The sequence below is a fragment of the Zootoca vivipara genome, chromosome 4, assembly GCF_963506605.1.
Source record: "Zootoca vivipara chromosome 4, rZooViv1.1, whole genome shotgun sequence".
NCBI lineage: Eukaryota > Metazoa > Chordata > Lepidosauria > Squamata > Lacertidae > Zootoca > Zootoca vivipara.
The window spans coordinates 31421563-31438768 of NC_083279.1; the positions used below are offsets into that span (position 1 = coordinate 31421563).

Below are 17206 nucleotides of genomic sequence, written 5' to 3' on the forward strand. Positions count from 1 at the left end.
CTGACTGGGGTAGCATGCAACATTATTATATATGTTTCTTTTTTCAAGCACTCTTTGGTGCAACCTCAGACCAGCAAAGTACATTGCAGAACTTCATATAAATGTCCATCACCTCCCATATTTCATCTTAAGACTGTGACTTAAAGCAGACTCCATTTTTGGCTCCAATATCAGTGAAATTTTTCCACCCCTCCCTTCCTCTTGTTTTGTTTACCTGAAGCATTGTGGAGAACTCTAAAGCTTGCATGCTGTAACATTGGCTTAATAAAGGTACTGCTGTAATGTGGGTTTTGACATTTTTCTAACAGGTCGGTTTGACCACCTTTGCTTTTTATATGAATGCTAAATATTATAGGAAATCTGAGCCAGATAATTATTTATGGTGAAACTGTTTTCACACATCCTCTCCTTTTAGTCCCTTGATATTTTGTACTGTCAACAACTGGGATAATTAATTCCTTGGAGTCTGCTAGCAGCATTTCCCAAAGAGAACTGCAATGTTTACCATATATTCTGTTGGGTAAATATTAAGCAAGGTCATTCATTTGTTAAGCATGTTAATACTATACATGTTTACTTAGAATAGGGGTGAGGAACCTGTGGCTCTATCAAATGATGTTGAAGCTCCAGCCACCATGGCCAATGGTCAGAGATGACAGGAGTTCAAGTTCATGTGGGGCACATATTTCCCTTGCCTGTCAACTGAATACAGGAGAACTTACTTCTCCCTAAGTATGCACATAAAAATGGGGTTGTGTATCCATTGAATTCCATTTGTTTAGGCTTGGGCCTAAGCCTGTGCGAAATCAGGCAAAAGGGGAAGGAAACAAAAAATTCCTTTTCCTAGTGGCTAGCACAATAGACTGAATTCTGAACTGCAACATGGGAACACAGAATCAGTCCGATAAGCTCTTCATTTACAAATTGATCTTACTATTACATGTCCCCACATGCCTGAATGGTGATTCCAGAAGAACAACTATTATACACATCATACAATTACTGCCCACCAGCAATTTGTATTCAGAGGCACAACACCTCTGGGACTGGAGGTAGTACACAGCCCTCAAGACTAGTAGCCAATGATAGCTTTATCCTCCATGAATTTGTTTAATCCCCTTTTAAAAACATCCCAAGTTGGTTGCATCACTACATTCTGTGGTCACAAATTCTATTGTACAGAGTATTGTACACACTCTGTGAATAAGTAGATTCTTTTGTCTGTCCTGAAGCTTCTAGCTTTCAGCTAAAGCAGCCACTGCTTCTTTATTCCGTATTAATATACAGAATAAATATAGGGACCCAGGTGGTGCTGTGGGTTAAACCACAGAGTCTAGGGCTTGCTGATCAGAAGGTCGGTGGTTCGAATCCCTGCAACAGGGTGAGCTCCCGTTGCTCGGTCCCAGCTCCTGCCCACTTAGCAGTTCGAAAGCACATCAAAGTGCAAGTAGATAAATAGGAACCGTTCTGGCGGGAAGGTAAACGGCGTTTCCGTGTGCTGCTCTGGTTCGCCAGAAGCAGCTTTGTCATGCTGGCCACATGACCCGGAAGCTGTCTGCGGACAAACGCTGGCTCCCTCGGCCTATAGAGCGAGATGAGCGCCGCAACCCCAGAGTCGGACACGACTGGACCTGATGGTCAGGGGGCCCTTTACCTTTAATATACAGACAGCCTAGTATTATAAGGTTCATAGGCCTACTTCTGAGGAAGCACCATAAGATTCCATTGTAAGTTCTATTTTGTGAAGGCTGCAGTCCTATATTCACTTACTTGGGAGAAAGTCCATGGGGTTTACTTTTGAATAGAAGTGTATAGGATTGCACTCTAATCTTATCCTCTCCCATTTAATTTGAAATATATCCTAGTGGGATGGAGGGAAGCAATGGGGCGTGATTGCCTTGGCCACAAACTCTGTTTAGTACACAAAAGGCAGATAATTACTCTTTATACTGTAAACTTTACAGTGTCACCCATAACCCTGATAAATGCAAAAAAACATTTTCTTAACGGAGGCCATAAAATAGTTCCCATAGTACATTAGTTATATTGGGCAGGACTAAATTTTGGGAGAAAATTAACGAGAACTTTGCCCTGGTGCCTTTTGCCAAACATGAGCCTGTAGTTGCAGCATACCTGGCTACAATTACCATACACTCCTGCATCTGAGCATGTGCAGAGTACACCCCCCCCCCGCACATCCGTCCCCAGGGGATATTTTAGACCTCAGGGCATTTCTATTTAGAATCACAGAACTGTAGAGTTGGAAGGTACCCCAAAGTTAATCTAGTAGTCCAACCCCCTTACAATACAGGGATTTATTTATTTTCACGCCCTGAAAGACAGCAAAGTGTGAATAACAGGAGGGGCGAGTGATTCCCCCATTACTATTTTTTTTAGAAAAGAAAAAAACCCACTTCTCCCTCTGCCTCCAGGCTCAGGCAGGGGAGAAGGCGGAGAGCCTCCCGATTCGTCAACGAGTCCGATTGACGGCCCCGACCCGACCCGCTGATAGGCTGCCGCTTGCCCATCGGGGCGGAGCCTCCTCCGTCGCCCTGGGAGACGGGCGAGGTTGAAGCCGGAAGCGAGCGCTTAAAGCGGAGGGCGGGGCCAGGCGAGGCTTATTGGGCTAGCGGGAGCCGCGGCTGGGGTGGTGGCTGCTGCCTTGAGCGATCGCGGAGGGGAGGGAGGTGGGCTGCCGGTGTGGCCGGAGGAGGTGAACCGCCATGGGCTGCTTCTTCTCCAAGCGGAGGAAGCAGGCCAAAGAGCCGAAGCCCGGCGGCGAGAGTGGGGACGGCGACGTCGCGGTGCCGTCGGAGGCCGAGAAGCAGCCGCAGTACAGCTGGGACCAGCGAGCCAAGGTAACCCTCCGCCCTGCCGCCCACTCCCCGCCAGGGCCAGCTGCACGCGCGACTGCTGTTTCTTCTTCCTTTTTTTCTCCCCCGTTGCTTCTCCCTTGATTGCACGCGTGGTCCTCCCTTTCGGACGCCCATTTCTCCCCTTGGGGCTCCTTCTTTCCGCGCTGCTTCCTTCTGCGACCCTCTTCTGCCAAGGATGCACGTGTGAACGCCCTTGGAACAGACACGGGTCGGCTTGGGTTGGCGGAAACCTGGGTTTTTCCTCTTAACGGCTCTTCCAAGTGGAAGGAGCCACACTTCTTGGACCAGAGCGTGGGTGGAGGTGTTTTCGGGGTGTTTTTCTTTTTCTTTTGCAGAAATAGCTGTATTTAAACGCCCTTCCGTAGGCTGGGGTGGTGGTTGTGGTCCAACATAGCTTAGGTACCTTAATGTTTTGCAAGCAATTCCGCTACGTGTGGACTTGCATGTCGCTCGTCATCGGTTTTCTTCCGTGCCTCTCTACTGACGTCCCGATTTCCTTTCTTTTTGCACGTCTTCTGTCCATAGCTGTCAAGTTTTCCCTTTTCTCGAGAGGAAGCCTATTCAGCATAAGGGAATTTCCCTTTAAAAAGGGGAGAAATTGACAGCTATGCTTCTGTCTTTCGTTACTCTTCCTTCCTCTCTGCGTGTACTTCCTTTTCCAGCACGTCTTACTTATCCTCTTACCTTCTTGGGGAGCAGGCTCAACATCACTTAGCGCATCCCTTTCTTATCCCTAAGGAAGGTGGTTATCTAACTCCTTTAATGTGCCCTTACTATGCATAGTAAGTGTTGTGGGATGCTAAAGACTACAAGAACGGGTTGTGGAATAAGCTGTTTTGTACTTTCACTCTCAGCATCCTGTGAAGGGTATTTCAAATCATGCCAGCAATCGATATGCCTTTGAGGTACCTCAGCACATTTTGTGTTTGGCAGCTGATATACCCTGTTTCTCCGAAAATAAGACATACCCATAAAATAAGCCGTAGCAGGATTTCTAAGCATGGTAGTTATCGCTCTGGGATTTAATCTGGAGGTGGTGGTGATTTTGAGCAAAGAGGACATCATTGTAATCTTGTGTAAAGGTAAAGGGGCCCCCGACCATCAGGTCCAGTCGTGTCCGACTCTGCAGTTGCGGCGCTCATCTCGCTCTATAGGCCGAGGGAGCCGGCGTTTGTCCGCAGACGGCTTCCGGGTTATGTGGCCAGCATGACAAAGCTGCTTCTGGCGAACCAGAGCAGCGCACGGAAACGCCGTTTACCTTCCCACCGGAGCGGTCCCTATTGCACTTTGATGTGCTTTCGAACTGCTAGGAGCTGGCAGGAGCTCACCCCGTTGCAGGGATTCGAACCGCCGACCTTTTGATCAGCAAGCCCTAGACTCTGTGGTTTAACCCACAGCGCCACCTGGGTCCCTTGTAAACTTGTGTATCTGATTGTAAAACATAATGGTTTCCTCTTATTTCATCCCTCCTACCCACCCCAACCCCTTGTGAATTGGCAATGAGGCTGCAGGTAGTAGCCAAGGCAGCTGTTTTCCCCAGAGGATTCTGTGCTTGTTTGCTAACTAATTGCATTCTTTCCACAACACTATGTAAGCCGCTCTTTGAGGTTGCATATACTTTATTTTCCTGGCTCCCTAATTATTTTTTGTTTAGTTGGTTCTGTGCATTGGGTATTTCAAAATTTAGAGGTATGTAACACTTGACTCATGTTATGGTCATGTGTTTGGTGGGTGATGGAGGTGATTTCAACTGAGGAAGCTTTTATGTAGCTTTTGACTCAACTTCCTCTTGTGGTAATGAAAGGAACTTCCCTTAAACTATATAGTTTGCAATTGATAGATCTCACACTAAGGAATCTAAAATGTTTTTTGCATGACACCATCATTATTTTTTTAGTCCACTGCCCCCTTGGTTCCATAAACTCACCCACTGTACCCCCTACCCTATAAAAAAACTTTATTCAGAAAAGTGTTTTGCATGACTCACTAAGAAAGATAGCAAGACAATAAAATTCTAGACAGCAAAATGCAAAACAGTGACTATCATTTGCATAATTACCGTATTCAAAATCCAATTAAAACTATTTAGTTTCATTCAGCATAATTTATGCATTTCAATCAGTGATACCAGCTTTTCAAAGTCTGATAGTCATTTACACCTCTAGCTCCCCCCTGGCACCACCTAGACCAGGCATCCCCAAACTCAGCCCTCCAGATGTTTTGGGACTACAACTCCCATCATCCCTAGCTAATGGGACCAGTGGTCAGGGATGATGGGAAATGTAGTCTTAAAAACATCTGGAGGGCGGAATTTGGGGGTGCCTGCACTAGACTCTTGGTGCCTCCCCCCGTCAGCCATCCCACTGCCCCCTTGGGGAACCACTGTCCTACATAGCATGAATCCTCTTATATGTTAGGATATGAACTGCTCCCAACTTAGATATGGAAATGAAACACAATTCCATTCTTCAGAGTGACAGTGTCCTTGAAATAAACATGCAGTATGCTATTGAAGTGATCGGGTTAAATGTTAATTGGTGTGTTATTTAAAATGTCATTTCATTTGAAGTTATTGTTGAGCATGATTTTCCAAAATCTGCCATCCTGCATGCATAGAGGTGGGGAATCCGTGCTCCTCTAGATATTGCTGGACTCACAACTTCCATCAGGCCTAGCCAGCATGGACAGTGGTCAGGGATTATGGCAGTGCAGCCGAGCATCGTCTTGAGTACGTACTGCACTTTCCCCACCTCTGTCTTTAGGCCTGTCTGTTCCTGTTCTGAGACTGCATATAGCATATGAATGGCGATGTGTTTCGGGGAATAGCCCTTCCTTTTAAAGAGAGTGCCTAGGATTTAAACTGTACAAATAGTGCCATCACTATTCTAAAGCATTGCAGACTTACCTGCAGCAGACCTGACACACTTAAATTTAAGGGATATGTTTATATTTAACCATGGCCAATTGCCCTTGTCACCTAAGGCTCTTAAGTGGATTAAATAAAGCCACCAGTTTAATATGTTTTAAAACGGATGGTGATGGGGAGGATTGGAATTAAGGCAGACGAGGCTACTTGATGAGAAGGACTTGTAATAAATGCTGCACAGGTGCAAACTGCAACAAATGTTTTGCTGTGTAGAATACTCCCTCTCTTTCTCCTACCTCAGTGTCCAGGCAATGTTCTGAATCTATGTTTACACCTTGTTGGGTTGTTTTCATAGCTTTTTGCCTTGCTTAGGTTTTCCCCCCTAAAGTTTTGGTTTGTTTGTTTTGTACTTGTGCAAACCATGGTTTCCTCTGTAAGTGCAAAGTGCTGCTGTTTGGACTATATGAGGACCTGTCTGTATAAATTTTCTTTGTGTCATCATCTCCAGCTCTTCTATAGCAGGAGTGGGCAGACCAGCCTTGTCAAATCTACTTGGTTTTTTACTTGAACCCTAAGAACAGGGGTGTGTGGGGGGGGAACCAGAGACATAAGGAGAAGGCATGTAATCAGAATTAAAGAACTACAGGCCTATGAGTGCATGCTGAGCCTAGGAATTGATTTGGGAAGAGCTCAGAAAAAAGAAACTCCATGGTTCACAGCACAACTGGATGCCTTCATATGCCTCACAGCAGGTGATATAACTCTACAACAGTTTGACTTCACCCCAGAAGACACACTATTCCATTGTCTCCTGAGACAGGTGGATACCAACCAACATCTAGAAACAAATTAAGGTTTTAAATCAAGTCTGCTCCTTGTTAGCTTTCAGCAGCCTAATTTACATTAAAATACTATATTGTCATTGTTCAATAATTGGGAGTCTGTAGCTCTTGCTGATCTACTGCAGATCACTACGCGATCTACCAGTAGATTCTGATCTGCCTATTGCAGCTCTTTAGAATATATGGTTTGGCATTAGTAAGATAATCATAATCAAATTGGCTATACTTTCATATTTCAAACATAGCTAGAAAATCAAGAGTGTGGGTGAGCTTTAATTTCAGGTCATTTTAGGTCCTAAAACTCGCTTTGTTGAAGGGCTTGTGTGAATGTAGATGAAACTAGGTCAGGTTTTAGTCTGCCTGTAACCACTTTTCAAGAGTTTCCTACTGGTACATTTCATACATGAGGCAAGAAAACCATTTGTAGTACAGTATACCGGTAGTAGATAGTATGATCTTGTGGTGGTGTAGCTATAATTTTTAATTGGCTGCCTATTCTTTTAATTCTGTTGTGCTCTGCCAGAAGGCTAAATAAAATATCTGGTATATGAGCGTGAAATGGAGCAGGACTGAACAGGCTACACACATTCATGCCGTGCAGTTTTTAAAGCATATTTCAAGGCAGAACAAGAGCACTAAAATGTGTGACAGTTCCTAGCCAAATGTGTAACTTCACTTTATGGGCAATTTTAGTTCCACTTGGGGCTAGTCTAATACAGAAAATTATGTACATGTATCAGCATGTAGCGTATAAATAGAACATTTCACAGCAAAAATACTACTGTGATGTGACTTGTGGGAGTTTCCCCCCCTTACTGATCAACTTAATTTTTTATAAGGGATTCAGTAAATAAACTGAATAGTTATTTTAACATAGTTATGTTACCTGGGTTTAATAGCATATGTAGGGATCCCTTTTAGAAAAGGTTTAAAGATGCAACTTTGAAGTTGCCTTGTTTCAACAAACCATAGTTAATGGTTTGTCTCAATTTGGATGTCATGGCAAACAAAGCAAAACATTCCAAACTACTTCTTAAGACTATACAGAAGGAGCAAAAAGGGAGGGAATCATGATGGACTCAAGCTTACTGTGTCACCATTCTTCTATCACCAGCGTTTGAAATCCCATTGTTCTAGGCGTATTTTACGACAGGGAATTTCATTAGTGTGAGCAGTTTCTGAGCTCTGGGGTGCAATACTGCAGCGTTTCTCAACCGCTGTTCCGCGGCACACTAGTGTGCCGCGAGACGCTGGCTGGTGTGCCGCGACGTGCAGCGACGAGAAAGGCGATTTGCATTGTCACGTGCCTGGCGGCTGCCAATATACTACACTGACCCACCGGAAAGCAATATTTCTCCTCCTCTTTCCCAAAGCTCAGTGCAAACGAGCCTGGCGGCCGCCAATACTCAGCACTAACCCGCTGGAAAGCAATATTTGGCAAGTGTTTCTTACAGTCATAATTATAATATAGGGCGGCACAGAGTTAAATTTTCTAACTTTTTAAATGGTGGTGTGCCTCGTGATTTTTTTCATGGAACAAGTGTGCCGTGGCCCAAAAAAGGTTGAGAAACACTGCAGTAGTGCACCTAAGATTTCAGATTAAAACTGCAGAGTGGAAGGAAAGGAGGACTTTTTCTGCCTTCCGACTTCCAGCTACTCCATGAAGACTGAAGAAGAGACCCTTTTAAGAATATTAGGGGGGTGGGCAGGGGAAGGACTAGACCATGTGAAAAATGAACATAATATTTTAGCTGCAGTTCATTCGTTCTCAGCTTTGTATTCTTACTATATAAAAAAGCATGCCTAGACATTTCATTGTTGTGCACAACAAAGCTTTCATATCTGAGTTTTTAACACTACTGTAACACCAAGTCACAGTTTAGTATCTAAAAGTCAGTTTTACTTTTTGCTCCTTGAAGGAATTGGGAGGGAAATGAATATTTGAGGAAGTTAAACTAGATTGCAACAGTGCTTCAACTGCATTCTTAACATTACCAAATAAAATGGGGAAAGAAGACAAAAAGGAAACACAGAAGCTCTTAGCATTTGGCCTTCGATTCGGTATGACACCAGGGAAGGACAAAAATGATGGCATGAAATGCTGCCTGAATAGTCTTGGTTCTACATGGATGCTTCTGTTCCTGTACTAGATTTGAGTGTGGTTTTTATTTTGAGAATCTTCTGAAAGGTGATTTGTAGTCACTCTTGGTATAATAAACCAGAATATGAGTATTCTAAGTAAATAGTATGGTTAACAGCACATTATTTGTATTCTGTTTCTGGCAGTAATACAACTTGCTGGCTAATTTTATTAAATTATTATGTTCTGAATTACCTCAATTATCTGTTGACGTTATGGATGTGTTGTAACTTGGCTTGTTATCTATAGCCTAAAGTTACCTAAATATAATTATACCCCCTAAAACCAGTAATCATTCCTCTGCCCTTTCCTTATTAAAGTTAGCCTGGAGTATATGATGGTGCCCTCTGCCAAGTCAGATCTTCGGTTCATATAGCTCAGTATTGTTGGCACTGATAGACAGTGACTCCTCAAGATTTCATGATGGAGCATTCCCCCCCCCCCGGGGGGGGGGGAAGGTGAATTGAACCTGTGATCTCTTGCAAGCAAAGCATATGCTCTGTTACTGAATTACAGTCCCTCCCCAGTGTACATATTTAACTGTAAACCTTAGCAATTCTATTCTGCAAAAGGTCATTCTATCAGTGAAAAGGCATTACTGAAAGTCTGTGTGTTCAGTTTTATTTCATGGCACAACTTCATATCTGACTGGTTGACCATTGTATGTCACTTGTATACTCATTGGCAACAAAAATCAGTCCAAAAAGAATATCTTTCCTTGCATCTCTTATCCTTGAGTAACAGGACAATTGCTTATATAAATAACACAGAAAATCTTGCTTTGCAATACAGCAATGTCACAAAAGAAGCAAGTCATTCACCACAATGTGCTAACTTTCTCTTAGGGAGAGCTTATTAAGCGTACAGTGGTACCTCGGGTTACAGACGCTTCAGGTTACAGACTGCTAATTCAGAAATAGTACCTCGGGTTAAGAACTTTGCTTCAGGATGAGAACAGAACGGACCTCCAGAACGAATTAAGGTCTTAACCCGAGGTACCACTGTATTGTCTTGCTACATGCCTGTGCTTTTCTTTCAGATTAATCCTAAAGACTACATGTTTTCTGGACTCAAGGACGAAACAGTAGGACGGTTACCTGGGAAAGTTGCGGGGCAACAGTTTGTTATTCAGGACTGTGAAAACTGCAATATCTACATCTTTGACCACTCGGCTACAATCACTATCGATGACTGTACAAACTGCCGAATATTTTTAGGACCTGTGAAAGGCAGCGTGTTTTTCCGAGATTGCAAAGAATGTAAATGTGTAGTGGCTTGCCAACAGTTTCGTAGCCGGGACTGCAGAAGGATGGACGTCTTTCTGTGCTGTGCCACCCAACCCATCATTGAATCATCTACAGGTATGAAGTTTGGGTGTTTCCAGTACTACTATCCAGAACTGGCTTTGCAGCTGAAAGATGCAGGGCTGAGCATCTTTAACAATACTTGGAGCAATATCCATGATTTCACACCAGTATCAGGAGAGAACAACTGGAGTCTTCTAGCTGCGGACGCTTTAGTCCAGGACCATGTACCACTGCCAACTGCTGAGGAACTGAAAGCTGTCAGGATTTCAACGGATGCCAACAGGAGCATAATTCCAGTTACGCAGGGTAGACGTCCAAAGCACAGTGAAGAATCTTGCCTGGCAGTATTCTTTGCTGGGGATTATACAACTGCCAATGCTAGAAAGTTAATTGATGAGGTAAGAAACCCACAGGTGTCTCTCACATCTTGACTAGTATTTCTTAAAAACTCTGAAACCTTTCTAGAGACATACGTTTAAGTGCCAAACTACTCTTTAGTTTCTAAATGGCTGCTAGGAAGTTGCACTTGGTATAGCCGAAATATTGCTCCGGATTTATCTGTGTTCCTATATCCACATTCACTGTGCGGATAGGAAATTTACTGTGAGGGTGGGGTGCTGTAACTTCATCCTGTAGCCTACTTATTTCTTTTAACCTAAGCCATTGGAGAAAATTCATCAAATTTGGATAAGACCATGGGTTGTACCCAGTTAGCTTTCATAAAAAGGCTATAATCAAGAAAATTATTTCTGTTTACAATATTCAGTCATTTGCTTTACTGTTGTCCCCCTAGTGAAGGAAGGGTCTCTGATGCACTGTATGGGGAGTGGGACTTGGAAGAAGATGGAAGGTTCTGCCGCATAATTTTCCATAGGGCACCATTTCGTAGAATCATAAAATCATAGAATCTTAAGAGTTGGAAGGGATCCAAGGGTCAGCTAGTCCAACCCCCTGCAATGCAGGAACCTCGGCTATACCATTTGCCATTCAAATGTGGGGCGGAGCTTACCTGCCCCCCCAATATTTTGTTCAAATTGGCACCTCTGGGAGGAAGCATAAAGAAAGAAAGGTGCAGCAAATGACTGGATATTGTAAATAGGAATTTATTTTTGCATATATTGGTTATAGCCTTGATGGAAGCAAAATGGTATATTAAATAATATTTAGTTGATTTACATGAAATTCTAATTCTTGTTGAAATAGATGACTGGCAAAGGCTTCTGGCTAGTTCAGACTAAAGAGGTTTCCATGAAAGCGGATGATGCTCGGCGAGTGTTCCAGGAAAGAGCGCCTGAATTTATCCCTTTAGTTGAAAAAGGTATGACTAGTCCAGAAAACAAGCCCTTCTGTTCCTTTAAATTTACTTAATAAAATGATTGAATTGAAGTTGTATTATTTGATACATACTCTGTGTCATAAAAAACTTTTTTAAAAGGACATAAAAAAAGCACAATAACCATAATCTCACATTGAGAATACAATAGCCATTAGTACTTGCATCTCAAGTTGAAAATAGGAGTTGATATAAGCCCTCCAGAAGTCCAAATAGGTATCTACAGGAATATATGCATCATACATTGAACTTGACAGGGTACCTAATTCAAAGTCTTTTGATAAACACAGAACAACCTAGGGGTCAGAAAGTATGAATATGCCTTATATTGCTCTGTAGGAAGCACATCTGGCCCTGGTGCTTTCCTGTTTTTCATCTTATGCGTGACATTCTTAATTTCTTCCATCTGCAAAGATTTTTCAAGATTTTCCTTTTGTTGCATATCTACAGGAGAACCAACTGCAATAAGAAGTTTTGAAAATCACAGCCTATAGGAACATTTTTATCTTTATAGGAACATTATCCTTCTCGTAAAAATTGGAGTAATACTTATGAAACTTAATATATTTCTTTTTGTGTTTTATAGACCATATTATGTCCACCTCTAACCAGCAGGATAATGCTCACTTTTTTTTGTTTAAAACAAAAAGTCAATATTTTGCCTGGACTTTCATGCTTTCCCAATGGATTTGCTGCTGAAATTGTTATGTTGGTTTAGCAAATAAGGATAACAAAACCTTTAGTTGCTTTAGTGTAATGTATTGTTTTTCCCATGAAGTAATTGAAGCACTTTGACTTGCATATTTAAATATATCTTTTGAAGAAAGGTTTATATAAAGGAGTTAAGAAATTTACCGGTTGCTTTGCTAAGCCCTTCTACATAAACATTTTCTTTTTCAAAAAGTAAACCTAATACGTAATTAAACAGGCATTATTGTTTCTCAAACATGTATTGCTGATCAAAATGTATGTTAGTTTATATATTTAGACTTGAGGGAATGCTGTTGTATTCCCTCAAACTTGGGGGGTAATTGTCTTGTTTGTTACTATGTTATGTATTTCTGTGTTTTTATACTGTAACCTGCCCTATGATCCTTGGATGAAGGGTAGTATATAAATAATATAAAATGAATATATGAATAAATATTTGGTAAAATTTGTGATTAGGTGGCTCAGTTTTTCTGTGGTTTCACTGAAACCTCATTCTGGTTTGTTGGAGTAGCGTTACTAGAAGAAACTAGTTGGGAGTGCAGAGAGAGGTTCTGCGTAGGTTTCAGACTTCTGGTGTAACACTTGACTTGTTTTCTCTCAAGGACTGCTTCTGCTCTTATTGTGAAAAGAGTAATATTTTCTGTGGGCCAAATATCTGAAAATTCCTAATGACAAAAATACTATCTTTTTCTTAGGTCCCGTTGTTGCTCTAGAGTTCTGTGGTGACGGTTCTGTAGCAGCATGCCAAGACATTGTTGTTAATGTCTTCAGTGCAGCGAAGGTGAGTAGCAGCACAGAATTTCTAGAATTTTCTAGAACTATTGGTATCATTTGCAAGTTACTTTAGTGTGTTCCTTTATCCTTTGAAATATAGTTATTCACAAGAGTGCTTGATTCTGAAACCAGTTTCTATTTTTTTATTCAATACTAACTTTCAAAATTAAGACTGCTTTTTAAAGCTTTATCCCCTCCTTCATCCAAGGAGCTTGAGGCAGCATATGTTTCAGCCCTCGGTGAGAGGTTTAATAGAAGCATAGTGACTGGTCCAATGCGTTTGCTTAACACAGCCTGCAGTATCCAAATTGACAAGCTGTAGTTAATGATAACTATGGTATGTTTGAAATAAGCCAACTACAAAACATGCTTCTCTCACTTTGGTATTGCTGTTTTATCCAGGATTAAGTTGACGTTTAACTTGAATTGACTCAGTAGTAGGTGTAACTTAACAATATGATCCAGTTGGTTTTTTTAAAAAAAATGAATCTTGTATAAAATCATCTGGTTGAGGGCATATTAGTGATTTTCATTTTCATTTTAAACTACAGGTTTTTGTATCGGAGGACAAAGCATCAGCTTCCAGAGAAGTAGACAGCTTCTATAATTTTGCTGATATGCAGATGGGAATGTGAAGTAGACATAAGCATCTTATTGACGGTTGAGATGTACTTTAGGTTTGTATAGCACTCAATTGATAGTCGGACACTTTGAAGAAAAACAAGAAGTTGCCTTTACAAAAAATAATAATTGAATGCATCCAACAAATAACACGCCACATATCAGATACCTTTATAAACTCTTTAGTGCTCACCTGCTTATGTCCAATTCTTTCTTTCATATAATGTTTCAATGTTATAAGCCTGGCAGTCCGTCCAGTATGCTTGGTAGAATTTAGGAGAGAGCTATGCGCTTTGGTTTTTTGTCAAAATTAAAACTTATTTGCAACCAAGTTCACTCCACAGGTACCATCATTTCAACTTTTGTAGGTGATCTGCTTTTACAGAATACAGAAAATTTTGCTAAAGTTACACACACCTTGATTTTTCAGTGGGAATGATCTAATATACTTCACTCACACTGAAATCAACATGGCTGACTTTGGATTGTTCCCCTTGCATGTAAGTAGCAGAGACGAGAAATTCCAGCTTTATTTTTTGTGCTGAAGTCTCAGGTTCTACACTGACTTAAAGTATATTTAGGGGCTATACTTTAAATACTCAACCACTGCAGAAGTGCTTGCAGAAACAGAGCTAGTATTCCTACAGGGGACTTGGTACTGAGCACTGCTTTGGATTCTTGCATTAAGAGTAATCTTTCCAAATTTATTAAATTTATGATAAGCAGGGAGAGCCTCCTTGCATAAAAAATCTAAAGTGGGAGCTTGCAAATCCTGCTTTTTGGTCATCCAAATCTGCCCTGAACTTGAGTGTTGATGACTGCACTCTGTCTTTTTTTTTTTGTGCCATCTCCAAGCACCTGTTATAAATGTTAACTTCTATCTCAAATGTTGAAGGAAGATGCATCTGCAGGACTTTGTGCTGGTTTAAAATGTCAAAATAAAGATTACTAAAATGAAAGATTAACAAGATAATGGAATCAGGTTTACACATTCTGAGTGCAACACGATGGCTTAGAGTACAAATCATGTCTCTTGGCTATGCTTAATCTGGAAGGTGGCATCTTAAGTACAAAGTAGGTGTACTCAAAAGATTGTAATTACACTGAAACCTGTAGAAACTGGTGCTTTATACAAGCTGTAAAAAAAGGAAATAAATTTCTTTCTTTTTCTTCAACTGTATAAATACATGCTATGCAGAAATAAGGGTTTTATCTGCTGGAATGGTACTATATGCTGGATAAAGACAACATAATTTTTACCTGAAGCTTTAACAGGAAATAACTTTTAAAATCAGACGAAATTCTCTGCAATGTGTAGGGAGAGATAATTTGTCAAATCATTGATGGTTTTTAATATTTCCTAATTTATTTTTATACTGTCAAAATTGAAGGCTTCTGTGTAGTTAATGTCTGGATCTTTGTGAATTATTGCTTATTCTTTATAAGGTAAACTGTTCAGTTAATTCATTGGTATCATACTACAGTAAGTGCTTTATCAGGGTTTTGTATGTTTGTTATGGCTTTTATAATGCCTTTTTTTTTGTTTAGCACTTGTAAAATGTGATTTATAATAAATATTTAAATGAAAAAGCCCTGTAACTTTTTAATTAAAAAGTTAGGCGTGTGTGTCATGAGCTAAACAAATCTGTTCACGGTTGTGTAACTAATTTAATTGGTCTCATTGCCGCCCTCTTGTCACTTTATTTAGCTGAGCTTTGTCCTTTAAAATTTGATGTTACATACTTCATGTAGCAACTGATAATGAGCTGGGTCCAGAAAAGACTGAGCCAGGACACTTTCACAACAGGGCTTCTTACTCTCCCACTAAGGCCTCCCAGTAAGGCCTGATAGGAAAGTCCAAACAGGGCCATCCTAGAGTGGGGAAGCCAGATGGTCCCCCTGGGTGCTGAGTAGGGGGGGGGGGCACCAAACTAAGCTCAGTGACTGCATTTTTTAAAAATGTATTCTGCAGTAAGTTAGGACAGCAAAAAGCAAGCATATATAACCTTTTCAAGGTTCGAGAACTACAAAAATGATATTATTTCAGTTAGCTTTAAAGTACGTTTCTCTTTTCAGTTTGCACTTTGATTTTTATCTAGCATAAAGGAGGTCAATGGAATATAGCTTTTTTTTCTTCCTTTTTTTTTGAGGTAACGTTGCCAAGCACTCAGCACCTCAAATACTACAAGCACTGTATAATAATATTAAGCTGTAAGAAGTCAGCTGGATAGGTCTTTATGTATATAGGTCTTTTCCATATATAAGACGAGGGGTTTTTTGTTTTTTTTACTATGAAACGTTCAAAATCGGAGCTCGTCTTATACATGATTAGTGCAGAGGGGTTATGGTTGCAGCCGCAAGCAGGAGGCTGTCAATGGTGATTGGGTGGGTGATTGGTGTCAGGGGCAAGGGCTTCTTTGGATTGGCTGCTGCTGTGTCCATTGGGTTGTTGATTGGTGGCTGTGGCAAGGTCTGCTGCGGATTGGCTTCCGTTGCGGCTGCTGGTGGCGATCGGGCAGACACTTAGTGTTTTTTGTGATGTGTGCGATTGTCAGTCTGGTGAGTGATTTTTGGCACCCCCCCAAAAAAAGCTCATCAGGTATGTGCCCCCCAAAAAAGCTCAACAACTCTGGGCAACCCTTCCCCCAAAAAGCTCAACAACTCTGGGCAATCCCCCCTTTCTTAAATTGGAGTCAAAGAAATGTGTAGTTAAGTAGCCTGCAAACTTTCACACCTAGCAGCCACTTGTGAGATTTGTATGCATTAAAGTGAGAATATATTCACTGTATCAACATAGTCTTCATCCAGGGGAAACGTCTGCATTAGAGCCCTTTTACACAAAGCCAGGCCTCAATCATTTTACTTTGTGTGAAACTATTCAAAACTTCAGCCCAACAGCAGTATGTGTCAAATATAAAGCTTTGTGGTTGGCTAGCTTTGTAGTTGGTCAGGGGTAAAGATGGCCAACACACTTTCCAAGATCATTTGTTGTAAGGTGGAAGTTTGGGATCTATGTTACTGCGTAAGTGTCTAACAGCTTACAGCATGGGTAGGCAAACTAAAGCCCGGGGGCCGGATCTAGCCCAATCGCCTTCTAAATCTGGCCCGCGGACGGTCTGGGAATCAGTGTGTTTTTACATGAGTAGAATGTGTCCTTTTATTTAAAATACATCTCTGGGTTATTTGTGGGGCATAGGAATTTGTTCACACACCCCTCAAAATATAGTCCGGTCTCCACAAGGTCTGAGGGACAGTGAACCGGCCCCCTGCTGAAAATGTTTGCTGACCCCTGGCTTACACAATGAGTTCATCAGTGGAGAATTGTGGTTCATCAGTGGTCAGAGCTCCATTACATTCTCTTTTAAGTGAATTGTTTAGGTTAGGTACAGTAGCAGGCTTTAGCTCAAAAAAAGGTGAAGTAGACATGGGGAATCTGCAGCCCATAGGTCAGATTAGGTCTGCCAGCGTTCTTAATTTGGCTTGTGAGACTGTTTTGCCTCAGACATGCTCACTGCCTCACATCTGAGGTGCTGGATAGGTAAAGGCATAGTTCAAAGGAACACCTGGGAGCCAATTATTGCTTTAAAAGCTTCAGAGTTTGTTGCCAAATGTAAACACCAATGGGAACAGCTTCACTCAGGAGCTGCCAACTGGAGCTGATCCCTATAGACTGCAAGCTGCATCGTCAAAGGATGGCTTGAAGGAGGTTTCAACCAATTCATGTCATCACTCCATT

At 41.5% G+C, this 17206-nt stretch overlaps 1 protein-coding gene across 1 annotated transcript; it reads left to right on the top strand.

Moving 5' to 3' along the window:
• The first annotated feature begins 2604 nt into the window (after positions 1-2604).
• On the top strand, positions 2605-15041 carry RP2 (RP2 activator of ARL3 GTPase). Its single transcript, XM_035116563.2, has 5 exons — positions 2605-2858; positions 9764-10429; positions 11235-11349; positions 12771-12856; positions 13401-15041. Exons 1-5 carry the CDS (start codon positions 2724-2726, stop codon positions 13482-13484), a joined length of 1086 nt encoding a protein of 361 aa, XP_034972454.2. The 5' UTR covers positions 2605-2723; the 3' UTR covers positions 13485-15041.
• Positions 15042-17206: the final 2165 nt, after the last annotated feature.

Bases quoted from the DNA above. Each gene is read 5' to 3' on its own strand.
- RP2 (XM_035116563.2), top strand. From the start codon at position 2,724: ATGGGCTGCTTCTTCTCCAAGCGGAGGAAGCAGGCCAAAGAGCCGAAG. The intron at 11,350-12,770 runs GTATGACTAGTC...TCTTTTTCTTAG, and splicing joins TATCCCTTTAGTTGAAAAAG to GTCCCGTTGTTGCTCTAGAG. The intron at 12,857-13,400 runs GTGAGTAGCAGC...TTTAAACTACAG, and splicing joins ATGTCTTCAGTGCAGCGAAG to GTTTTTGTATCGGAGGACAA.